The 18,975-nt window shown below is 37.2% G+C and overlaps 1 protein-coding gene across 1 annotated transcript in view; it reads left to right on the top strand.

Annotated features, from left to right (window-relative positions):
• The window catches only part of SYN2 (synapsin II), a 194,363-nt gene that overhangs the window by 163,172 nt on the left and 12,216 nt on the right, over positions 1–18,975 (top strand). The window contains exon 10 of the mRNA XM_052776242.1: positions 6,554–6,703. Coding sequence (XP_052632202.1) covers positions 6,554–6,703 — 150 coding nt within the window. The remainder of the gene's footprint in view (positions 1–6,553; positions 6,704–18,975) is intronic.

The raw sequence follows: 18,975 nt of genomic DNA, 5'->3' as shown, positions 1-18,975 counted from the left end.
TCATCCAGCAATTTTGATTGGACATAGAAATCATTTGCTTGGGTTTTTTTCATTCCAGATTGAAACAAGACCATATAAATTTGTCTGTGGGCACTGGATCCTTCATCTAGGAATGCTTGCTTCACTTTCCCAGCTGTTCTTCCTTTTTCTGCAGATGTTGTTACTCACCCACTGCAGGAGGGACTGTAAAAATTTCCTAGCAGTCACCACTGATTTTCTGCTGTACTATCCCCTACCGACTTCTCAGGTGTGGTTACATTTCCAATTACAGATTATTCCTCCATCTGCTATAGAGACCTCAGAGAAAGCCCCATGATTACTTCATATCCAGTCACTCCCTTACTTCTCAGAAATCACACCGTCTCTTCTTACGTCCCATTCAGTCTTAAATGACCTCTTCAAACTATTAGGTTTTCTTAATGTCAATTACTTTCTCCATAATTAGAACTCTTAAATTAAAATCTGTATCAGCCTCTGCCTTTACAGTCAAAATTTTTGCCACAACTGGAGACATCCAGGTCCCACAAAAATAACACATAAGAATAACACATGCATAACATAGCAATGACACAATCCAGCTTCTCTTATTCACAGACCAAAGTAAATGTTTTTTCTCAGTCCTCACACTCTCAAGCATGGACCTTTAAAATTACCCTGATTTGCAATGAAATTAATTCCTCCTCCCTCTGCACTTACCACTTATCATATCTCCTCCTGTAATTCATAAGTCTCTTTCTATACGAAATCCATATATCATTATTCTGTCAGACTGCTTGTGCAATTCTGACTTGCAAGGCCTCTATCTGTTCCTTCATATTCCTCTTGTATTTCAGCATCCTGACAAACACCTTTTTCTTCCACTGTATCAACAGAGTTCTTCACCTTTGCCCTTCTTTTAAGCTCCACAACTCTGTCTTTCCCAGCACCATTTGGGCTGGGTCTTCATGAAGCTCCAAGCAGGAGATCTTTCTTAATCCTTTGGTGGTAAACATATTATGTAATGGATAACTATGTCTGGTCAATGGCAGTCCGAGTAGTTTCTCCTTCAAACACGATGATCCCTTTGCAATTACTGATATCTTATAATTGCACTGGCTCCTTTGTTAATCCCATCCCGTTTCCTTTCATATTCATCAGAGTTAAACAACATTTCTCTTCTCTTTCTTGCCAGTCTCAGTCTTGTAGCCCAAATTTCAAATATTTGCCTTATCCACACTAGCAGCGGAGGGCACAGACTAATTCACTAAAAGGTCGTATCACTGAAAGGTCAGTGGTTTGTTTTGTCACAGTATTGTGATGACTTAAACATGCTGCTGTAGTTTCTGTTACTACTGCTAATATATACAGTCAGTCTCTTATAGTTTAATATAAAGATGTGTTAAGTGCATTTCAGAATATGGTTTCTGGGTGATAAGAGAAATTAATCCCATAGAATTGGTTTCTGAAATACATATAAATGAAAGACAGAAACAATATGAATTAAGTGACCGTAATTCATAGTGACCCATGTTTTTGCTGGCATCTGCAAAAGTAACATATTTGATTTTATAAATTACAGATGTCTTTTTTCTATGAAATCCTCTTAGTGGGAAACTCCAATATTTTAAATAGCTGAACTAGGTACTAAAAAAAACCCCTGGCTGTTATTAAATGATATTTTAAAACTAGTGCAGGCTGTAAGTAGACTATTTATAAACAGGATGCTTTGTGTATGTTTAAACTTTGTCAAGTCCTCTAAAGTGGGGGAAATGCCAGCATGACATTCCTGTTAGCCACTCACAAGTTTTAAAAACTTTTAGTGTTACCCAAAATATTTTTAATTCTTAAGATACATTTATATAAAACATTACTGATTTCTGATGACTGTCATTAATTATTTTACTAGGAAGGAAAATAGACTGCATTTTCTTAAAGAAAAGAAAAAAGAGAAAGACAACAAAACCCACCTTGTAAAGTATTCACCTTGATCTTAGCTTCTTTGCCAAGGAATAGCAGAAGTGCTCTCTCAGTAATGTTAACGTCTATCCTTGAGAGTCACAACAGCAATAACAGAGAGAGAAGCGAAGCATCTTCTTAGCAGCCCCAAGCAATGCATGGTGTAAATGCTCTGCTCTGGACAGTCTAGCCATTCCTTCTCAGCAATGCAAGTGGTAAGAGCCCCTTCAGCCTCCTGCCACCCATGACTTCTACCCACCCATATTGCCTCTCAGGTCCAATCATTTATTAAACTGAACAGTGTCCTGCAACTGAACTGCTTTTAAGCCTTGGTAATCTTTTACTCACTCAACTATTTAGTGAGATTTCACTTTGGGACCAGTAGTTTTTTGATAATCTGATGCCTTACTTTCTCTTTTTAACACTTTGGCTGCTGTCTTTGTACTTCAGTAAAGCACCAGAACACATTATAGCTTACCATCATTCAAGAGTTGCCATGACTCAGTACTTGTTCAGTGTTAGGTTTGGCATATCTTTGGCCAACAATATTTGTTCAGGTATGGCAACGAACAAAAGGATTTTTAACAATGTCAAAACATGTCCAAGTGACAAAAGATTGTCAAGGGCAAATGGCTCTGTTTTTTAATGCCATATGTGTTTGAAACTGCCTCAGTATGTCAATAGGGCAGCTATGCTTGAAAATACTGTCTTCAAGAAATGTAAGATCTCTACTGAAGTGGACATGAAGTTTTGAGCAACGCTCCAAGGCTTCGTTTTTTATCCTTAGCCATAGAACTACACTTGTCCCACATGTTCTGGTAAAGAACATGGCAATATCTCCTAAAGAAAGTTTATATGTAAACTTGCAGTTATAGAACCATTTAAAAATAGAAATTCAGTCAGAACCCACTCCTCTAGATCTTAATCCTGTCTAATCCTTTGGCAGGACATTATTTTAGGCAATTTGTTTCACGGTCATTCCAAACGATTTTTTTAATGTAAGCAGATGGTAAACAAAGTGAGGTTTTCTTTGCACACTTGTGAAACCTATAACTGTTGCTTCTGTTGTTGGGTAAGAGAGAGGTTAATATACACCTGATAGCAAGAGGGGCAATATTTTCAAGAATAACTGTCATTAATGTCATTAACTTCAGGGGGGGCAGATTTTTAGACCACGAACATAACTCCCTCTCTGAAAATCAGATGTTTTGCAGTGGACAACCAAACATCCAATGTCCTTCACACTGACATCAAGACATTCTAACATTCAGTCATTATTAACACTTTAAAGTCCTGGCCAAAGTATCTGGCACATATGGTTGCTTCCTCCCTGCAGGTGGAGACACACATATATACATATATATATATAAACCTATGTATTTATATATTTCTATATAAAAAAAATATTAAAGAGAAGAGCTCCATTAAGGGCTGTGATTCATTTACACCTCGAGAGTCTAACAAACACCCCACTGCAACTCAGGACAGGGTGTAGAATGAAAACAAAGGATGAATGATTTACCAGAATTGAAGAATGTCTTAACGAGAGGTAGGTGGTTCTCACTTTTTATGAAAGATATGGTGCTTCTCTTTTCATACCACTGACTCAGAATAGGTGACTTCAGGTATCTGAAGAGAACACAGAAGAGAAAAAAAATTGCATGTTGTTGACATATGCAGCTAAGATTTAGGTGCAAAATACTGAATCTGATTCAAGCAGATGATGATACTCTAACAGGGTAAACTACCACAAAGAGTTATTTTCCTATAATTTAAAGAAGTTCTGTTGTTTCTTGCTAAATTAGTCTTCCAAGAAGCAGCTCGTCATAAAATGAAGTGGATCTTTAAGTGTTACAACAATTTTAAGAAATAGCAATAACTCAGCAGAACTTAATACTAAAGTAAATCCACAAAAATTTTTTATTTCAAGAGCCACACAACCAGCAAGACTACATTTACCCATTCAGAAATATCAACTCATATCAGTTCAATACATTTCTCTCAATTAATTAAAAAAATTGGTTATGTTCCACTTAAAAATATGTTTGTTAAAAAATATGGTAAATTTTATAGAAACTTTCTGTGTAATTATTAAGCATTTCTTCAATACTGTTGATGTGGCCCAAGAGTGGAAAAACATTCATTCATTTCTTACAAAACATTTGCTCTGGACTTCAAATATTATTTCATTGTTTACTTTGGGGTCATTTTAAAGCCTTTTAGCTGTGAGGAAGCTTAGAGGAGACATCCTAGATCTGAAAATCCCAGAACAAGTGTTGCCAACAGTTTGGTTGCCAATGCACAATGCCAGTGTCTCTTGTAAATGAACAAACAGCAAAATAATGTAAATGCTTTTGGACTTCAAACTAATCTCATTATTAGAACAAAGTAGTCTTTGTCAGCCTCAATAAGAATTTCTATAGCACTTACCATATTTTAAAAATCCTCAAGCTTAGGTAATATTATTTACAATACAGCTCATTGCCAATTACTGTGCAAGATGAAAGATTACATTCCAGTGTTGTAATGAACATGCATGTTCTTTTAAATCCAAATGTCTCTTTAAATACCCAATTCGTGTGTCTAATTCCTAGAAGCACTTGAATATCTAAAAGAAGGAAGGTAAAACTGCGCTCTTTGTTTATAAAGGAGATAATGTGTTCAGTGTAGGTTGATGGATTGAGAAGAGTTTTGTTGTTGCCGCTATATCCGTTCTACCGCAGGAGGGATCCATACAACGCAGATGCACTAGCTTCATGCTCTTTAGTCCGATCCCCGTGTCACCCCTACAGACAATAATAAAATTCTTCCACCTTGTAAATATTTGCAGAATCAGGTCTTATCACAAAATTTCAATATCTTTCCTTCAACTACACAAGCTGGGCAACTAACAAAAATAGCTCAAGGCAACAACCTACAGCAGAATGCCCGCCTGAAGAGACGGGAATCAACATCTCTAGCCAAAATAGCCCTGCCCCCCAATAGCAGAGCTCTCTTTCTAGTCCTTTCGCTAGAAACCGGATAGAAGTGAGGGAAGTTTAAGGTGTTTCTCTGGCCATTAGCACTTACAATTGCCTGTGGCAGCAAGAGTCCTCCAGCACTCTTTTGACTCTGTTGAACCTTTTCAGTCTTGTTCCATTTACCTGGAGTAGAGAAGGAACTTCAGAAGCCAAAGAGATACAGAAGATGCACTTTTGGAAGTACTAAAACACCCCTGATGAAACTCGCTGATCCTTCTGCAGTTGTACAAAACCCATGAGGATCCCTTACTAATGATTCTTTCCTTCTTCATCCACCATCACCTTCTCTCTTACCAGCACAGCTGATTTTTGTGGCTAATGCATGATTGCCTACACTAGTAAGAAATCTTGTGTGAGATTTGGCAGCTGGACAGCTTTTCACAGACTGAAAGGTAGATGGACACAACTCAGTTTGTACAAAGACTCTAACTGGATCAGATATAATGGCATCCATATAGTATATTACTGCTAATGTAGTCTGCTTTATCCCTGACAGCCTCTTATTAATTATTAATACTATTGTTTGTATTGTAGGCCTCAGTCACTTGTGATCCATACCTATGAGAAACACCAGAATGCAGGGCTGCAGGTGACATGCCTTCACCTTTTTCTGAATGGCCTTGATACGTATTGAAAAAGGATTGCAGTTTTTCAAAAGTGAATTAAATCCTTTTATTGTTGAAATAAGAATGTCCAGTGCCATTGTGAATAACAGTTGGGGTTATTATGTTAGGCTTTTATTTCCCCTGAACCAAACACAGACGTGCCAAAAAGAGATACACTGTAGAAATAACAAATATTGTGTAGAAATAAAAAATATTGTGTAAAAATAACAAATACTTATAACCCACTGAAGTGAACTGAATTCAGTATTATTTTTATCTATCTGAATAGCCAAATTAAATAATTGCTGAACACTATTAACCTGCCGCATTTAGAATGGAAAGGTGCACATTTTTATTTGCTTCTTTCTTTGTAGAAATTCTTACTTCTTTTTGCATCAGCTGCACTGCAGCAACACTACTTTTCAAAAACGATATGAATAATAAGGTCTTATTTAAAATTTTTCATCAGTCAATAAGGATCCAGCCTTCCCTAGCAGAAATCCAACAAATAGCTCAGAAGCTGAAGTTTTTTTGGCACTTCCACGTTCTAATTCAGCTGATGAACATGGTATAAGCCACAAAAACACATAAGAAAGAAAAAACTTCAGAAATGTAGCTTAGACAGAAGTGCAGACAATTACTTCAGTTTTTCGGCAGACCACTGAATAGCCTAAGAAACCTCATTTTCCATATCTGCTATGTGCTTTCCACAGGAGTCATGTTCCCCAGAGAGTGTATGCCCAGGTATCATACTGAACCTGTATGTTGCTTGAAGATTAGAAAGGGATGACATTGTAAAGTTGCTGTTCTCTTGCTTTGCTGACCCATATCCTGCACTCAGGATTTTTGTGATATAACATATCATTTCTACGGATCTGGTTTGACTTTTGTTAAAAACAATTATGTAAATAGAGGACCTGACATTCTACACAGATGTGGAATAAGTTTACTTTGGTGCCATATCAATAGCTGATGTATTGTTTTATTTTACAGGTCATGGACTGTGCAATGCCTCTGATTGGTGAGCATCAGACTGAAGACAGGCAACATATAACTGATCTAGTTGTAAGCAAAATGAACCAAATGTTGTCCAAAACTCCTATACCATCTCCTCAGAGACCCACTGCCACTCAGCAGCCTCAGGTAGGAAACTTCTGCTTGTAGAATAAAGAATCTTATTCTATAATTTTAAGCTCAAAATTTTCTTCAAAGGATTTGGCTGGAAAACTCTGTAGACATACCCTGAGCTACAAGAATTCAAGAATTTATCAACATGTTTTAGAGGTTTTTCATATTCAAATCAGATTATCTCCAGATATAATTGAGTAGTCCAGGTGTTGGTGTGGTTCTACCAGTAAACGGATAACTGTGGATTCAGTGAATTACCAGGCTTTGTGTTGTTTCCTTTCAGTTACATCTGTATAAAATATCATGGAAATAATAAGAAGCACTGTCATAGACAATCTTTGCCCCACTGAGGATGTCAGAAAGAATAAAGACAATAGTTCTTGTTGTTCTTGTGCAAAATGAATTACATGACAATCTTTTTTTATGTGCTGCAATTCACAGAAGTACCTTTCAAATCTAGGAAACTCTTGAAGTATGTTTAGCATACTAGAAAATTTGTGTCAAAGGTTGCAAATGGATGTGTTTCACTCGTTTTATCTTACATGGCCTGATACTTAAAGTGTGGGGATGCAGAATTCTGCCCCTGGCCTTGCTACCTTTCAGACTTTGCAAATCATCTTTGTGTTTCCATTTCCATGCTTACAAAATGTGAAGTTTATTTTAGTGATCCTTTAAATAACTTCTGAGAGTGTGGTATTTTTGTAAAAGTCTCTAAGAACATAAAAGTTTTGCCTCTAAATTGGAGAGATATGGATTTGGTGGGTGGACTATTAAATGGATAAGGAATTGGCTGGATGGCCGCATCCAGAGTTACAGTCAACGGCTCAATGTTCAAATGGAAACCAGTAACAAGCGGTGTCCCTCAAGGATCTGTACTGAGACCAGTACTGTTTAATATCTTCATTAATGACATACCTAGTGGCATTGAGTATACCCTCAGCAAGTTTGCGGATGACACCAAGCTGAGTGGTGCAGTCAACACCCTAGAGGGAAGGGATGCCGTCCAGAGGGACCTGGATGGCAGGGTCCTGCACTTGGGTCACAGCAGTCCCCCAATATCAGTACAGACTGGGTGATGAATGGATTGAGAGCTGCCCTGCAGAGAGGACTTGGGGATACTAGTGGATGAAAAATTCGATATGAGCGAGCAATATACACTTGCAGCCCGGAAAGCCAACCATATCCTGAGCTGCATCAAAAGAAGCGTGGCTAGCAGGTCTGCTCTCGTGAGACCTTACCTAGAGTACTGCATCCAGCTCTGGAGTCCCCAGTACAAGAAAGACATGGACCTGTTAGAGCAGGTCCGGAGGAGGCCATGAAAATGATCAAAGGGTTGGAACAGCTCTCCTATGAAAAAAAGCTGAGGGTTGGGGTTGTTCAACCTGGAGAAGAGAAGGCTCCAGGGAGACATTATTGTGGCCTTTCAATACTTAAAAGGGGCTTCTAAGAAACATGGAGAAAGACTTTTTACTAAGGCCTGTAGTGGCAGGGCAAGGGGTAATGGTTTTAAACTGAAAGAGGGTAGATTTAGAATGGATCTAAGGAAGAAATTATTCACGATGAGGGTAGTAAGAAATTTGAACAGGTTGTCCAGAGAGGTTGTGGATGCCCCGTCACTGGAAGTGTTCAAGGTCAAGTTGGACAGGGCTTTGAGCAACCTGATCTTGTGAAAGATGTCCTTGCCCGTGGCAGGAGGGGTTGGACTAGATACGTAAAAGGTCTGTTCTAACCAAAACCATTCTACCATTCTACGATTCTTTGAAAAGTGCTACATAAATGCTAAATAGCATCTTTTGTGTCTTCATAGCTAGGCAGCAGGTCTGATCAAGAGCAGCATTATCAGCTACAGCTTTCACATACTTCTTTTAATATACTGAAGGAATAAATGTAACAATACATCTGACAACAAACTATTAAGGACTGTACTGCTGCTCTGTACCAGAGCAGCTCCATGGTAATCAGTTAAGCAACAGAATAAGCCAAACTGTAATACAGGAATTACCAAGCCTAAATCAAGAATCTATTTTTACTCCCAGTAGGCTCCACACCAGGTAAACAATTTGAAAACAATTTTGTGGCATACCTCAGACAGACTAGTTCTTGAGGCAGAATGACTAATTTGTTCTTCAAATATATCATCATGCTTTAAGTTATAAAAATACACCATCCCACATAAAAAAGTGGTGTGGCTTCTATTTATATTACAGCCACTTGAAACTAAGCACAAAATTGTTTCAACCACGGAACCACATACAATGGAGAAGTTTCCATCCAACGTGACTCAAGTCCATTGTAAAGGGCACTGAAAAAGAAAGACAAGGAAGGGAAAAAAATAAATCACCTTATGCCAAAATACAGTTTCTTTTAGGACTAGTAAATTAGCCGTATATTAGAATGAAGAAAAGAGTCAAATTTACAGTTGCCCAGACCATACAATTCAACATAAATCAAAATTTAAAACAGTAATAGGCATGATTGTAACATTAATAGATTCACAGTCATTTAGAGCATTTGATATTTCACATTTTGGGGAAAAAAAAATGTAAGGTCTTGGGTAGACATGCTTCCCTGGGTTTTAAAGAAGACAAGGGAGGAGGAATGTTTATGGTTACTGGTGTCATCCAAAGAAACTGGTTATCTGTTGTATGTAAATGAAGTTTTTTACTCATTTCCAAAGAAAAACTGCCTACATAAGTCCAGAATGAAAACAGGATACAAGGAACATTTTAAGCAAGTTCTTAAATTCCTCAGTCATTGCTGTCATTCATCATGTCCATGAAAAGGTTGTTTTTCCTCTTAAACAAAAAAGTTTTGGATTAATCCAAAGCTCATATTTGCTGGCTAGCTGCTGAACTTCTATTGGATTTCACTTAGTTTAGGTTACTGAAGAATTCAGCCTTTGCTAATGGCAACAGGATGTTATTCAACATTAATCTTCTTTTCCTTATCCTATCCTTAAACTATGGATTGCGGTTGGCCAAAATCAGAGATATCTCTTCAGAATATTTGCAATATTTGTTAGTTTTCCTCTCAAGTTAATAAGACTCTGCTTCCTTAAAATTTGCCTTGATACATTATCCACCAGTTTAGGACAGACAAAGGGGATCTGAATTTCTACAGAAGATACTACTTGCAAGTACACATTAATCTTCCCAGCTTTAAGGGAAAATCATGAAACAGATCTGTAGTATTTAAAATAGGTATCTGCTCATGTGTAGTTAATTTTTAGCTGGGTTGTCTCCCGAAGAATAAAATCAGTCTGTTAAAACAAGCTGTCCCTTTCCATCTTTGTAACAGTCTTCTCCTTTTCTAATTTGAGAAATTATTTCCTATTCTTGAGAAATACAGTCCATTCATTTGAGGGGCAGGCGGATACTGCATGTTTCAACAGGTCACATAAAATGCAAAGCCAGTAATTTATCCCAAATCAACTATATGCATATGTATGCGTGGTCTTAGAAACCAAAGTAATATAAATATCAAAGAGCAATTTGTGTGTTTTGCTGCTTCTGCTTTTACATGAAGTTTATAGTCAATGGTACAGCTATAGATGTGCCATGTTTTGAATTCCCTTATTATCTGCGTGGGTTTTTAAAAGTTATTTACAATCTACCCCCTACTGTGGCATTGGGTGCATCGTACATAAAAGAATGCTTCAATTTATAAATGCCCACAGTGGTCAGTACTGTTCCAATTAACTATCCATCAGAGAAAAAATCAATGATTAGGAAAATAAGTCTTTGTTTAGAGCTATGCAGCCAAATCTTGATGGAAATGATTGGCCTTGCAATATGTTCTGAAGGCCAAGAAAGTTCTCTGTCAGAGTGCCAGGAGGAGCAAATTCCAGAGGCTCTCTAACAAGTTTTTCAGGTACACAGAATGGCAGAGAATCTGTGAAGGAGAAAAGCTACACTTTGCAGCTCTGTGTGTTGCAGCTCACACCACCTGACTGGCTGCAGCCAACAAACTGTGTCTCATGCTTTTCTCATGTGGTCCCAGGCTACAGTTTACTGCATACCTTTGACAGCATGATTGAACTGTATTGGGATAGAAAGTATTCTTGATTACAGGATTCAAAGCTTGCCAGTTTTGCTCTTAACAGCTACTTTACGAGTCTTTCCACTACAAAGAAAAGCAAGAGTCCCTGGACTCGGAGAAGTTCTATCTGATATAACTACATATGGTCAAAAAACTCTTTCCAAAAATTAAGTTGTTTCTATTTAATTTAAAAACATGACAGCTTGTTTTACTCACAACCATGATGAAAATATATAATAGAACTTGATCGAGGAATATGATTTTAATAGAAGTTTTCCATGAGACAAACTTGCTGTACTTGCAGGCAATAAAATGATGGAAATCTAAATTTCCACCTTTTGCAACCTCTTTGAATATTTTTGACATCTTTTGAGAAGCCTTTTTCAAATATTTCCTAAAAACCAAACCAGTAGGTTAAGCTACCCAGTGAAGTGTTCTGCCCAGTGGAATCAATTATCTCTGTTTCCATCTGTTGATGGGAAAGATCACTGCCGAAACTTCTGCTGTCTCGATTTGCAAAACTCTGCAGGTGGTTGCTCAGTGCAGGCTATTTTATGCTTGTTTCTGTAGCAGCATTTGTATATGAAACAATAATAGTAAAACATCTGTTGAAAGCAGCACATCAAGTCATGATATGAATTGTGATGAACTAAATTCTGTGTAGAATATTACATTGTGCATGAGTATTACTGTAAAATGCAAATGTTTACAGTCATGTTAGCAGTTGAAGCTAAGGAAAATGATATTAGGAAAATGTTATTTCAACCAGCTCTGTTGAGACCATGTTGCATTATCCACAAAAGAACAAGGAATTTATTATCCTTAATGGAAGAAATTGGTGCACCAGAAACACAATATCCATAATGACATAACATCACAAAGAGCACGGCATTCCCAGCTATATCCTGGTTCTGTTTGATTTAAAAGAAAGGAGTGGCACACCGGTAATAAACCACTAAATGACGCAGAAGTAAAGAGGACGGTACATTAATTATTTTGAGACTAGAATAGCAGAACCTGAAGTGTTTAATTTCTTAACACTCTTTTCTAAAATGTTTTAATACCTTCTTCACTCTTCACCCACAGGGAAGTTCAGTACAATTACATTAAGTTCAGTAGAGGCTGGGGTCAAGGAGCCCTTACTATCTTCAGCTATTTAGAGATCTGGTTTGATTTATTTCCATTTTTCCTATTTTTCTCTTTATCTTATTCATTCTTCGTCCCCTGACTCCTTATATTATTTGACTAGAGCCAAGCAGTTTTCTCCAGTTTTATTTTTCTGTGTTCAGAGAGAAAACTGAACCAAATGTGAACATAGTGTAAATAACAAAAAGTATTACCTCCAGAGAGAAAAGCAAACCATTATCAAATTACCTATTCTTGGGCTTCCATAAGAGCACTCACAGTTCTATTACCTTCCATCTGTTGGATTTACTTTTTTTTTAAAGCAAACTGTTACGATGAGCAGCAATTTGTTTCAAATCACTGAAGCTTTTATGATGGCCAGACAATACAGTTACTTGATTTGATCTTAACTGAAGGAGAGTGCACTTAATTGGGAAGGATCCCATCATGGGCTTATATGGAAATCTAGAATTCAGTATTAGTCTGCTTATTAAGACAAGTAAACTTCTCTGCACTCAATTTGAGGTGTGGACCTTATCTCTAAATGACTTTCTCCTTTGCACAGTCTCATAGAAGGTCACCTGAAGTATAAACATTGATTGGGGGAAGAGGAACAGGGCCACGATTTGTAGGTTTGCTACAGTTTTGTATTGTCCTTCAGACTCCTAATGCAAAATCTACCTGCATTAGCCAGGCTATGTTCATACCACCAAGTAACATTACCAGTAAGAATTTTCCTTCTGTCACAGTCCCTTGGCACTTACTTGCAGGAACATATTTTTCTTCCTTAAGTCTGGAAGGAAAGACTGCCTAAAAAATAAACAAAATAAAAGACCCCACTAAATCATTCTGCATGAATGAGGGTAAATACAGAGTTTCCGTATTAGTATCTGAGAATCCTGCTGAACTGGTGCAAAGCAAATCACTCCCTGGTGTAATTAGATCTATACTAACAGACAGCAGGAGTAATTTAAGAACAGCTTGCCTTAAGAAGGTTGCTAAATGATCTAATGACCCCTAAAACCATATGTGCTGTATTTCTTTCTCTTAGGAAGATATTTAAATAGGGGATAAATGGCAGCTATGGCATCATATGACCATAAAGCTGACGTACCCAGATTTGTGGAATAATATCTGATAGAAGCCCAGATCCTAAATATACTCAAGAGATTAGCCTGACTTTCTCTCTGCCTAGGGCAAGGGAGTACAGATACCCTGGAAAAAGTCTGGACAGGATTTTACTATATGCCTCTTCAATTGTTCACTTTTCCAAACTCTTACATCACGTTACTCTAAATAACATAAACAGAGCAATACACCTTGTCAATAAACAAGTAGTATATCTGTGTAGATACTAATTGAGCATCTTCTGTAGTCTACATTAGCAATCATTAAGGTTTTTTCTGTCCATTCAGAAAGTTTGTATGCACTTTGACAGCCATCAATGACTACAAACAACATCTAAGTAGTTATTCTTTACCACTTACACTGTCCATCTGCCTGAAAGTTCTTTTAAGTCATAGTCCCTAGTAAGCAAATTACTTTTCATATTAAAATTTTTATTGAGTTATTGTTGTGACTTAAAGGAAAATTAGTCAGGCAGCAGCAAGATGCCGTCTTAAAAATATTGGCAGAGAATCTAAAACATTGTCATGAAAACTCATAAGGAACGATGAAAAGTATTGCTGGGACATATACACATCACAGAACACAAAACAGAATACCTTTTAAAGGTTATGTAAGTCAAAAGCCATTCTTAAAACTGTCATGTTAAAACGACTTTTGAAATCCTGAAGGTATTGACCCCTTTTCCAGCAGTGGGTGTTGGTTCTCTGAATCCGAGCGACATCTTGTGGCTTCTTCGCTTGTGGGAGAACGGGTATTGAGTTACGTATTATTTAGTATTACAACGTATTACATCGTATTACAGAAGCTGGGTCACATTAAACGAGAAATTGGGTATACATTTTACAAATACTAAATGCTCCCTATTCGAAAATTTCTCATCATGCTGTTGTAATATATTTATTTCATTTATTTTCATTATGTTAATATGGAATATATTTTGATGTACAGCCTTAATGTGTACATATATATAAGCGTATATATACATACAATGTTTAGCTGTGTATGTTTGAAAGAGGAGATGCTTATTTGAACCAAAGGTTTTTTTATCCTTTTAGTTATTTTATGTTTGTGAAAATATAAGAAAAACAGCTGTTACCCTTTTAGATCCTAATATAAATGTATGGAATTAAGAAAAGCAGAAGAAAATAAACATGTATGGACCCTGAGCTCACCACATCCTGGTAAAAGGCCACATTTGAGGCACACTTCATTCCAGCTAAATTTACAAGGGTCAAGTTTATTTATCACAAGTATAAAATGATAGCATATATTTTACTACCCAAGGATATTTTGTCCATCTTTGAAAAAGACACCTATTCAGGGCAGATACTGTGTTTTTCATATAAGTGACAGAGATCACAACAGAGGCAGAGACTCAGACTTTAACTGCTGGATGAAGGATGTCCATATATTTAAACCAGCCACTATTTCATTACACAAAGCTGGATTTATTTTAAGCATTTGAACTTGGCATTTGGGTACTGTAATATATTAAAAACAAAGTTCATGCAGGAAAATAAAACCTAAGATTTTAGTATTGACAGTAATTGAAAAACAGTGGGACACAACATAAAAGTGTTAAGCAGAGATTTTACTAACAAATCAGTCATGAGAGTTAAGATAACCTATTTTAAAATACTTATTGAGATCCTGTACCAGTAGATGGAGTAATTATTAAGGGATGTATGTATGTATTGCTCAGTTCTGTTGCTTATTTAGTCTCACTTGTGAACAGAAGTAACAGGTAAATAGCTTGCTGGATCTTCGCTAGTGATAAATGCCTGCATAAATGCTCTTGGTTGTTAGCTGCGAGTATATCCATTAAATGAGGATGATTAAATCAAAACACTAATACATACTTATCTTTCTTAGCTTGTTTTAAGATAATGTGCCAAGAACTAAATAAGTGTGCCTTTACAATGCCCTTTTTAAAGGGATCTGATGACATTTAGACTGTAAGAGAGAATATACTACGGGGCATATATTAAAGGTTTAGGATTATTTGGTCAAAATTTCCACTGACATCAACAGAAATTTGTCCAAATGAAATAAAAGGTTTCAGGATGTGGCCTGATAGTTTTTTTATTTCTGAATACTCTACATTGAATGCTTATCACCATCAGTGTACCTAGAAAAATACATGATCCCTGCAGACAAGCTGAGCAAAGCTTTATGAGAGAAAGAGTTGCTCACAAAAGTACTCGTTAGAAGAGAAGCCCAAAGGAAAAAGCCCCACAGGCAAACCAACAGAGCTAAGCTTCAGGGCCAGGATGATTAGGATGACTTCAATTGTCTGTAGGATATAGTGCTTTAGCCTTAGTGCTAATAATTTTATAATACAGAAGGCAACAAAACACTAGCTAAAACTGAAAAACATAACAAGTATTACTAGTTAATAGACATTTTCCCCATTTATTTTAAACATAATAACAATACTGTTCTCTTTTTGTCTTCATTCACACAACAAAATTATGCTTTTGTTAACTTTTTAATCTTCTGCCAGATGATCTTCTGATCATCTCACAATCTGCCTATTGTATTGGCCGAAGCAGACATTTTCTTTGAGAATTCTGAAACTCCATGGTGACTACCCTCAAGAACAAAGAAAACATTTAATTTTTAAGTAGTCATGAGCCCACCACTATAGAGTAGCCTATATGTTCTTAGTAGACTGCTGTGAGAAATAGCTTTTCCGTCCCACAGGCATTTTGGGGAAGATTTCAAAAAATGTCCTCATTCCATTATACAGCCTTTTCAAAATTAAAACAAGGAAACCAGTAATCCCATCACTATAGAACAGGTAAAAGCTGCCACAGACATAAATAGAAAAGGAGAGTCTAAGTTAGATCTCTCTGTTTTCTCGTAGTGCTATAATTACTATCATATAACATCCTTTAGGTTTTTTATTTTATCTTATTTTACATCTATTTTTGCTCTCTGATTTTGTTTATTTAAGCTGAACCTAATAGAAATATCTCTTTTTTTGGAGGCTTTCCTTGGTCTCCTTTCCCTTCCGCACTGTGGTGGGTGTTTCCCCTCTACCTTTCTTGTTATCATTCTCTGTCTCCACTTGACTTTTTTATTTGATTTCTCTGACCTTTAAATCATAACCCGTTAAGCAAAGCTGTTTGGCTTTACTCCATGTGTAACTTGCAAGGATTCTGTTCCTCTCCCCAGCAGTCATTGCCACAGTTTATTTTGAATAAGGACCATGTGCTAAATATGCGTTAAAATTTTTAAACAAGGATAAGCACCAAGAGAAATTATGGAAAAATCCAAAATGGAGCCGCTCATTTTTATATATTCTTGATTTGTCCATAGAAAAAAAGAGGCAACTGCAGACACTAATCTGGTGGTGGATCAGTACTCCATCTGGCTAGCTGCCAGTAGAGCAAGTTTGTCTTCAGCTGCTTATATATCATTTCCCAGTATCTCTCAACTCCTAGGAGAGACTCAGGAAGCTTGTCAGAGTTCAGACCAACCACCAATACCTCCTCTGTGTGGCTGTGTACTTGTGCCGCACCAGGAGAAGCAAGAAGAGAAGCACATGCAACCACTAACAGAGAGGTCTTACACTTTGTTCATATACTAGAGTTCTGAACTTTGCTATTGTCTGGGGGAGAGCTCAAGTGTTTTGCTCAGTGCACCACCTCTTTTCCATGCGTTCTCCCACTCCACTGTTCTGTAACACTGGTACAGTAATATTAAGATAAAATGGGGTTATAAGACTGGACTTGAGTTAGCTCCACCATCTTTTTTCCAGACTTTCTTGTCTCAAAGCATAAACTTCAATTCTGAAGGGATCCAGTACTGATGGATCTTTGTGGCTCAAGGTGAAGTTCTGCAGATCTTAATCTCTTCCTGTTCGTGCAAGAATCACTTGCCATCCCATTAAAAAAAAAAAAAAATCTGCTTTTTTTTCTTTTTTTAAGACTGGAGGAGCAGGTACAGTGTAGCATCAGCCAGGGTCAAAGTCCCTGGGTTCAAGGGTCAAAACCTTCCTTACAACTTCAAACAACAGCATAGGATTTTGACACTATCAAGCCCCAAGGGGTACCTTATCCTCTATGTATATAGAGGTATCTATGTGCACTGAGAAAGGTGTAAGGAAGTTTAACTCTCCAGTAACTGGACAGTCTTCTAGATACGTTGTACCACTTTCACTTGCCTGTCTATCTATCTTACAGATCTCTTCCTCTGGTACAAACATGCATACATACACACTTTAGTCTCTGCTGCTTTAGCATGCAGGGGGAGCTCTCTCCTATCACATAGCCCACATTCCTTCCTTGTCTATGGGGAGCAATTTTTTTGCTGGAAGGAACTGCCTGAAAGCTGCTGTGCAACTGCATGCTTTTAGTGTTCCCTTTTCAAAAACAGAAGTTGAAATCTGGCTTCTTTAAGCAAGAGCTGCAATAAAATAAGACTGCCTCCTTGTCTGTTAGAATTATTGATTGGCTATGGAAGGGGACCATCTAACTTCAACAAGAGATGCTGCTTAAGAAATTCTGTTTCCCTAATAAGTCGACATCCTACTTTTTCTCTAGAAACCTCATCTCTTTGGGGGGTGGGATTATTTTTGTTCAGTTGAATAATAGAAAATAGGGCTGGAATGGACAATGGGAGGTCACCTCTTTCAGTGTCTCGGAAGATACTGGAGTGTACCTTCTAAAAGCAGTAAGTCCATACTAGGGCACTCATTTTTAAGACTGTGTAAAAATATAACACAACAAGGAGACTATTCTTTAGGAAGTAATTAGTTATCTAGCAACTGAAAACACTTAGTCTATAAAATCTAAGTTAGAATACTTTTTGATATTTAAAAAAAACCCCGCTTCAGTGCATTTTGTAAATACTATTCCATGTAAAAATTATGCTGTATATCTTGTTTTCTGCTCTTAGCAGTCTCTTCCCTTCCCATTCAGAGGAAGATCTTAACGGGTTTTGCATGGGTAGCCTGCAAAGTTGGTTGAGCAATAACAAAAGCTGCTCTAAATTTTTTAATTCTTTATCACAACTTCAACATGAAGAAACTCTAGGCTGGCACCAATTTTGCTGAGAGTATCTTTTCCATACAGATTTCCTCAGTGGAGAAGGGCAAGACTGAACACTGGTACTCCAAAAAACTGTAAAAAGCAGGAGCCAACTCTCGTCTAGCTGCCCCCTTTGCACTAGACAAAGTGAAGGTGGCTTCTTTTTAAGGTGTGCCTTGCCACTGTAACTAGGCCTGTTGCACTGCCTTTCTCAGTCCACAGGGAATATATAATACAATAAATAGCAAAACCTCTGTAGTCCTATTCAGTGACACTGGCAACACAGTGAAGCAGATACATCACCTATGCCAGATTCACCCGAAACAGGGTAAGATCTGAACCAGCAACTGGCAAGTGTCCCTGCCATACTCACTACACATTAAATGCATAAAGCAGTAAGCAAGAAGGTGCTAAGGAGTTTCTTATTTTTGGATGCTCCATATCAGAAAGCCACTTCAAGATCTCACTGCTTTGCTAAATTATACAATATGTACTTATTTCCAGCCCAGTTTTATTCAGTTGATACCCGTTTCCTGGTTTGCATTGTCCTTTAGTCTAGCCGGTTTTCTGTCTAGTTCTTTACCAGTACAATATATTTATAAAAAGCAACTGTACTGCATTCAGGCCTTTGTTTTGCTAAACTAAGCAAGACATGTTCTTCCAAATGCTGTAGGTATAGACTCTTCCATCTGCCTGGTCAGTTTAATAGCACTTTTCAGCACCAGATCAGCTTACATTCATCTTTCTTGAGCAGGGGTGATGTAAATGATATACAGCTTCATGCCTAGCACTTCACTGAAGGTGTGAAAAGATTTTGTTTTTTTCACTGCACAAATCTTTCCCATTAGATTTCAGTTAGTGAGCTCTGCATTTCTGGCAGATACATGTTATTAGTCCATAAATAAATTATTTTGGACATTGCATTTAAGTTTCTTTTTTCTTTTTGTTTTTAAACCTTACTCA

Source organism: Harpia harpyja, chromosome Z, assembly GCF_026419915.1.
Source record: "Harpia harpyja isolate bHarHar1 chromosome Z, bHarHar1 primary haplotype, whole genome shotgun sequence".
Taxonomy (NCBI): Eukaryota; Metazoa; Chordata; class Aves; order Accipitriformes; family Accipitridae; genus Harpia; species Harpia harpyja.
Note: the sequence above shows the minus strand (reverse complement) of the source record. Positions and strands in the feature narration are given on the sequence as shown.